General features: G+C 34.0%; 1 protein-coding gene across 1 annotated transcript; it reads left to right on the top strand.

Annotated features, from left to right (window-relative positions):
- Positions 421–1,555, top strand: LOC107612062 (actin-depolymerizing factor 1-like). The gene is made up of 2 exons (XM_016313899.2): positions 421–555; positions 1,039–1,555. The coding sequence occupies exons 1-2, from the start codon at positions 553–555 to the stop codon at positions 1,306–1,308; spliced, it is 273 nt and encodes a 90-aa protein (XP_016169385.1). The 5' UTR covers positions 421–552; the 3' UTR covers positions 1,309–1,555.

Here is a 7,823-nt window from a genome sequence, read left to right as displayed (position 1 = left end):
AAAAAAAGAATTAACATAAATTACAGAGGAAAAAGAGAATCCATCGATAATTCTGTCAGAAAAATTAATATTTTTTCGTAGGAAATGGTTACAGACGGAAAATCCATCTGTAATCAAATGAACAAAAATGCTAGGTTTTATTAAATTATTACAGATGGAAATCCATCTGTAATTTAAAATTTTCCGTCGGAAATAACAAGCTAAACCTACCATTGCTCGAACTCCATTCAAAGCACACAACTCAAACCAGATAAACCTAGCATTCCTCACCCTTCTTCTCCGTCAACTGGCTATTTCTTCTTCTCCTTTCCGCACCCACAGCGCCACCGCCGGCCACCCTAACCGCCACAGCTACCTTCTCCTTCTTCTCCTCTTTTTTAAACACAAAACAGAGCAAGCTCAAGCTCCACCACCACCCGCCCCTCAAGCTCGCATATCTTCGCGCAAGCCCTAGCTTCTCAAATCCCTTCCAATATCTTCTCCTTCCATTACTTCCCTCTCTTCAAGTTTCAGCCACACAAGTCAAGTTTCAAAGGCAACGCGAACACAACCATGGTATGGTCTGGCCTCTTCGTTTCTCCTCTATTTCCACTTCTTGTCTCTTTTCACAGTGCTTCAATTTTCTAGCTAGCTCCTTATTATTTATTTTTTAGTTTCGAAATTTGTAAATATTTTGATCATCGGTTTGGGCACTTTGCGTTTGTGTTACTGATCTTATCGGCTTCTTCCACATCCTCGATCTGATCATTGTATCATTCCCTTCCAGATCTGATTACTGATTTTCGTTCCTAATTTTACTCTTGCTAACCCTAAAATTCATAACATGCTTTGGGATTTCATCCACGGAATCTTCCCTTCTAATTTGTTGAATGGATATCAAATTAGGGGTGAAGATCGAAATCACTTGATTTTATTTTTCATTGAGGAACTATTAGCTACTCAAGTGGCAAAAAGATTAAAGTATGCATGAGTAATGATTCGTGTGGGTATCTGCTTGATCATAATTGCTTTGCTTTGGTGTGCCTTTCAATCTCTCAGGCAAATGCAGCTTCCGGAATGGCGATCCATGATGATTGCAAGTTGCGGTTTTTGGAGCTCAACACAAAAATGACTCACAGGTTCATAGTTTTCAAGATTGAGGAGAATCAGAAGCAAGTCATTGTGGAGAAGCTTGGTGAGCCAGCTCAAGGCTATGAAGATTTCGCTGCTTGCCTCCCTCCTAATGAGTGCCGCTATGCTATATATGATTTCAAGTTCTTGACCGAAGGCAATATCTCCAAGAGCATAATTTTCTTCATTGCTTGGTAATTAGATGTTTGCTTGTTTGTTTGTTCATATGCCTACTGGTTGCTTTTGCTGTTGATTGATATTAATTTGATTTTCGTGTGCCTTTGTGCTTTTGTGATATTAATTTGATTTTCTAGTTATAAATTAATCTCTAAATAGTTGCATTGTGCTACTTGTTCCAATTTTTCTTGCGTACTACTTGAATAGCATGATGAGGTTCAAAATTTTAAATTTCTTAACCCTGTGCGTTTCTTCTTTTTGACAGTTTTGTACAGGAATATGATCCCTTGTAATTTTACTATGAATACATCTAATGTGATGCCTAGTTTGGCCACAGATCTGCTGGTGAGTTATTTTTTTATTTTAATTTACAATGTTCTATTGTTGATGGCAAAGTTTCAGTTTTTAAGTGTAAAAAATAATTCATAAGATCAAACAAGGAAGGAAAAGTCTCTCAACAAATCCCCCGGCCGTCGCCGCTTCGTCGTAAGCTTCTCTTCTTCCGAAATCGAACCAGCCTTCACACTTCCCTCTGAATTAACCTTTACCTTTGTTCTTAATTCCTCCAAAATACAGCAGCAACACCAGTAACAATTTTTTCTTAATTACCTAGGGTTTCCTTAGGAGTGTGGTAAGGAGTAGCATGGAGTGGGTTGGTTAGACTTGTACATAATAATTTGATGTAGATTTTTATCAGGATAGTTAGGATTTGTACATAATAAACATAATAATAAGTTATTAATTATTTTAACAAAGTAGCTTTAGACTTGGTTAAGGGTGAGTTTTTTCCTTTAGGTTGTGTTTGGTAAGTATCTCAGGATAGAAATACAAGGACAGAAGATAGACACAAGACATAATAGTTGAGTCTCTATCCTCTTTCCGCTGTCCCCAGTTTTTAGTTGGAAAGAAAATAATGCAAATTCTATCTTAGGTAGAGATGTTTTCCTATTGCTATATTTGTCTCCTTCTCCAGCATGTTTGTATCTACAAGTTTTTGTATTTATGTTATGGGACAATTACTAAACAGGTCTTTTGTGTTGGTTTTGCTATTCGATTACTATTTGAAGCTGTTGACATAATTCTCAATCCGTTCTTCCATACCCTGAAAACCTCAATGCTCTCTTCTGCAGGTTAATTGCAGCTTTATCCAGAGATATTCTGGAAGAATTTGTTCCATAAGCTTCTGCTCGCTTTGACTTGATGTTTTAGAAATTCTGGTCTTCTTATGCCTTAAACTTTTAGATATCGTGTTTGTGTTTTCATTTATTTCATGTATCAACTCTGTACATAGCCTTATTTGAAGGTTTCCCTATTATAAATATGCATTTTAAGGGAAATTCTCACTCGGCCATGTCGGTTTGGTTAGGCTGTTGCCAAGAATTGTTGATTCTTTGGTATCTCTTCTCAAAAGTGGGGGAGATAGGGAGCCAGATCTCATTGAGCAGGTACAAGCTTGTCTTGTCAGTGATATTCCTATAAGTAAAATATTGTTTTCCATTTTGCATTTGGTGATTTCTCATTTCCCAATATAAATGTGAAATATGAAACTTTTGTTGGTTATGAAACTCTTTGTCCCCTCCCTCTTTGTTGGTGATTTCTCATTTCTCTTTGTCCCCTCCCTCCTTTTCTTTAACTGTACATTTATTTATTTCTTTTGTTGGTTATAAAACTCTACGATATTTTTGGTGACATAGGAATTGGAAGAATCATTGCTGAAGCAGTGAAGGATCCATCTGCCTGCAGTGAATCAGCTGTTGGAGAATTGCTTTATAATATAATGAAAGGTTACTCTTCAAGGTTCCATTCGAAAGCAGAGCGAGTTATACAGTTATTGACTAGCAAAGCAATTTTTTCTATTGGTGATAAAGCCATCAGAAAAAGGGGCAAATTTTGTTACTAATGATAAAGCTAACCAAGGCAAGCTTATCTCTACTTAAATCCTCCTGCATATGTACGATAGAATAAAAAGTCTTGCCATCTAATAATGTTGACAAACAAGGAAGGAAAAGTCTCCTTATCACAAGTTTTACCTGAATGGTAATAGTTTTTCTCATCTTATATCTGTCTAAGGCCTAATGCATAAGATTTTGAACCTTAGGTTGATTTCTTTTCCTTTTATGATTCAAGTTAGTTTTCAGTTAGAGACGTTAACTGTTGAAAAGCATTTTGACTTTTTGTTCAAGTGCAATAGAATAATTCTAAATCTGAATCTAGGGATTCAGAATTCTGATCCAAAACCAATCATCCTCATAATTTGCATTTCCCGTTTCCCCCCAATGATTGGTGCTGCCACTGTGAGACTGAGCTGCGAGACGTTGCTGCAGTGAGTTTGCGTTCCATGGAAGAGTCATATACAACCGGCCTCCCCACCAGCCATTTGGCCGGTTCTGTTCCAGTGAGTCATCCTTCTCCTCTTTCTAGCAGTTGAAGTGGTTTTATATGATTTGGAATTAAATTTTATTAAGTTATTTGATGCCAATGAAATTTTTTGATCTAATTAGTAATGAGCTATTCCTGTTTGATGCCAATGAACTTTTCTGATCTAATTTTATTAAATTTTTTTTGTCTTTTTCCCTTATTAGATCTCCAACTTTGTGATTGGACTGTATTTCCTGAGTGTTATAAACAAGTTTGGAATCAGCAGTGTGTACTTGGGGTTCCCAAAAATTATTATGGCACACAGAAAAAATCCAGAGGTCTTAGCAGAACAAGCAGCCAGGAGAAAGAGAAAACATTGAATGGATCTTAGAAGAATTGAACAACTTTAACTCGGTTTGGCCCTAATTTTAGACTAGGTTTATGTTTATATTTAGGCAATTCAGATATTGGTTAGCTACAAGAGTAGATTGTTTTATACACCTTTAGTGTATGCCACGGTACAGATTTTACAGGTTTTCTTTTTTTCAATGGTATTTGTTTTGAATTATAGTTGATGTATCAATACACTTTGTTGATGTATGGTTGTTACTTATTATTATAGTTGATGTATTAATATACACTTTGTTGACTTGTTTGTTTATAGTACTTTTTTTTAGTTTGATAATACGATGAATTTGTTTATTTTTTGAAATAATATAAATATTCAAATACAAATTAGATAAAAATTTGTATTAAATTTATATTTATTTTGTATGAAAACAAGTTTATTTTATAATGGAAAAATATAAAAAAAAATTATATTTTACCTTTCTGACGGATTTACAGACGGATTTTCTATCTGTATTCAGAGTGTGAGATGATTTTTCGAGATTTAAATTACAGACGGAAAATCTGTCGAAAAATCTGTCTGTAATTACCGATGAAAAATCCGTCGGAAAATCCATCTGTAATTACAGACGGAAAATCAGTCGAAAAGATCAACACCATAGGGATATGGTTGGAGAATATACAGAGGGAAAATCCGTCGGTAATCGTTAAAAATCCATCGGTAAATAATTTCCGGCGAGGCTTTTACAGAGGGAAAAATTCGTCGGTAATTTCGTCGGTAACCAAAAATCCGTCTGTAATAAAGACTAAATCTGTCTGTAAATCTGTTTGTATTAATCTATTTTCTAGTTGTGTTTGTGATTTTACTTGATTTATGTATTGCAATGAGTCTAATTGCTGATTGGTGCACGAAATCGTGATTGTTCATTCATTGGTAACGGCGCCAAAAACTTAATACGCAAGTTCATAATTTTAGTTCTTTTTCACAACTTCGCACAACTAACCAGCAAGTGCACTGGGTCATCCAAGTAATAAACCTTACGTGAGTAAGGGTCGATCCCACGGAGATTGTCGGCTTGAAGCAAGCTATGGTCATCTTACAAATCTTAGTCAGGCGGATTCAAATGGTTATGGTGATTTGATAATTAAAATATAATTAAAATGGTGTGTAGAAACTCTACCGTTGAAAATACATAAGTAAAAATGGGGTAGACATGGCCGAGTGGCCAGCCTCCCATGGAGGTCTAGAGATCTAAAATTGATCCCAAGATCAGACGATGATGTTAGTAAAAAGTTCTATTTATACTAAACTAGTTACTAGGGTTACAGAAATAAGTAAATGATGCAGAAATCTACTTCCGGGCCCACTTGGTATGTGCTTGGGCTGAGCATTGAAGCTTTCACATGTAGAGGTCTTCCTTGGAGTTAAACGCCAGTTTGTAACTTGTTTCTGGCGTTTAACTCTGCTTTGCAACTTGTTTCTGGTGTTTAACGCCAGAATAGGGCAGAAAGCTGGCGTTAAACGCCAGTTTGCGTCATCTAATAGCCTGCCCAAATGGCATATGAATTCGAAAATAGGGAGAAAGACCGATCCCTGATCAAGGATGATAAAAAAGATATCTAACACAATAGTAAAAAGTTCTATTTATACTAAACTAGTTACTAGGGTTACAGAAATAAGTAAATGATGCAGAAATCTACTTCCGGGCCCACTTGGTATGTGCTTGGGCTGAGCATTGAAGCTTTCACATGTAGAGGTCTTCCTTGGAGTTAAACGCCAGTTTGTAACTTGTTTCTGGCGTTTAACTCTGCTTTGCAACTTGTTTCTGGTGTTTAACGCCAGAATAGGGCAGAAAGCTGGCGTTAAACGCCAGTTTGCGTCATCTAAACTCGGGCAAAGTATGGACTATTATATATTGCTGGAAAGCCCTGGATGTATACTTTCCAACGCAATTGAGAGCACACTAATTGGGTTTCTGTAGCTCCAGAAAATCCACTTCGAGTGTAGGGAGGTCAGAATCCAACAGCATCTGTAGTCCTTCTTCAGCCTCTAAATCAGATTTTTGCTCAAGTCCCTCAATTTCAGCCAGAAATTACCTGAAATCACAGAAAAAGATACAAACTTCTAGTAAAGTCCAGAAATGTGATTTTTATTTAAAAACTAATATAATTATATTAAAAACTAACTAAATTATACTAAAAACTATGTAAAAACAATGCCAAAAGGCGTATAAATTATCTGCTCATCACTGATGTTGCAATAGTTTGCTCAATTTATTAATAGGTGCTTTATATATGGTTTGCTTAGTTTTTCAATATAGGTATTTTAAGATTATTTCATGGCTAGTAATGTTAGAGAAGACATACAAAGCAACAGTGCTGCTCCTAATGATATTGAGATTGAAATTCAGAGAAATGCTAATCCAATTTATGTTAAATTTGTAGTGATCAGACTTTAATTTTTTTAATTTTATATTATTTGACATTATATGAATTTTATGTTTGTGTTTTAATTTATGTATGAATTTTAATTTCTTTTATCCTAATTTATGTATGAATATATAAATTTTAAAGTGTTATTTAATTGTTATAAGGCGGATAGAGGTAAGGAGGGTACCCGCAAGAGAGGGTTAGGATACAGCATTCTACTGTCTGCAGGTATAAGTGGGGCGAGTAGTTGAGAAGTTTAAGGGCGACGGAGCGGGGTCAGACAGGGCAAAAACCTGCCCCATTACCAACCTTATACATGGTGCATTAGTTTTTGACTTGTTCAGTTAGGAAATACTGTAGAAAAAAATAGTAGTTGACTTTAAAGTAGAATAATTTCTTATTGATAGGAATATTTATAGAGATTTGTTTTTGTTGAAATTTACAAGCGACAATTTTCTATTTTAATATCATATTCATTATTGAAGTCAAAATAATATGATCAATATGGTTACGGGTTACCTATTAAAATTTCACATTTTATGACATAATTTTTAAGTTTTTAAATTTATAGACTTATGTCATTACAAAACCTATTATGTGGGTTAACATTCCTTGATAACATTACTGAAATACTATCGTTGAGTATTAATTTGTGAGAAGAGAAACGAATAACAATTTTTGTTATTCAATATATAATTTATTTTATTGTGAAATGAATTATTATTTGCTGAATTGATAAATACATTTTTTTCTAATTTCTTACACCATTTTATTTGACAATATTCTTGTGCAGTACACGAGATAAATAATAAAAAAATATAAAATTTTTATTAAAAAACTTAAATAAAAATATATATAAAAAGTACACAAGCTTATTTGGCAATAATTACCATAAAAAAATGAATGACAATACTATTTTATAATATGATGTATAAAATAATTTTTTATTTTAAAATGAATTCTAGTAAATAAGATAAAATTAAAAATAACTTTTTTACACAAATTTAAATTTGAATTTAGAATTGATTAACAACTCATCTTTTTTAATTTTAATAACAAAAATAAAATTAATTAGCTACAAAAATTCGGTATCTAATAATTTCAATCATTTAAATTTTAATTCGCAAAAATTGAATTAGAAATTAATTATAACTTAATAATTGATTACACACACGCATGCACGCGCGCACTCGCACACGCACACGCACGCGCACACACATATTAATTAGTACGTAAATAATAATATTTAATGTATAATTTATTTATTTTTTTGACAAAATTAATGTATAATTTATTGAGAATTGATTTTGTAACAGCCCAGACCACCCGCTAGCATGATATTGTCCGCTTTGGCACACAAGGCCTCACAGTTTTGCCTTTGACGATAGGGATGATAGCCA

Source organism: Arachis ipaensis, chromosome B08 (assembly GCF_000816755.2).
Source record: "Arachis ipaensis cultivar K30076 chromosome B08, Araip1.1, whole genome shotgun sequence".
Classification (NCBI taxonomy): Eukaryota; Viridiplantae; Streptophyta; class Magnoliopsida; order Fabales; family Fabaceae; genus Arachis; species Arachis ipaensis.
Note: the sequence above shows the minus strand (reverse complement) of the source record. Positions and strands in the feature narration are given on the sequence as shown.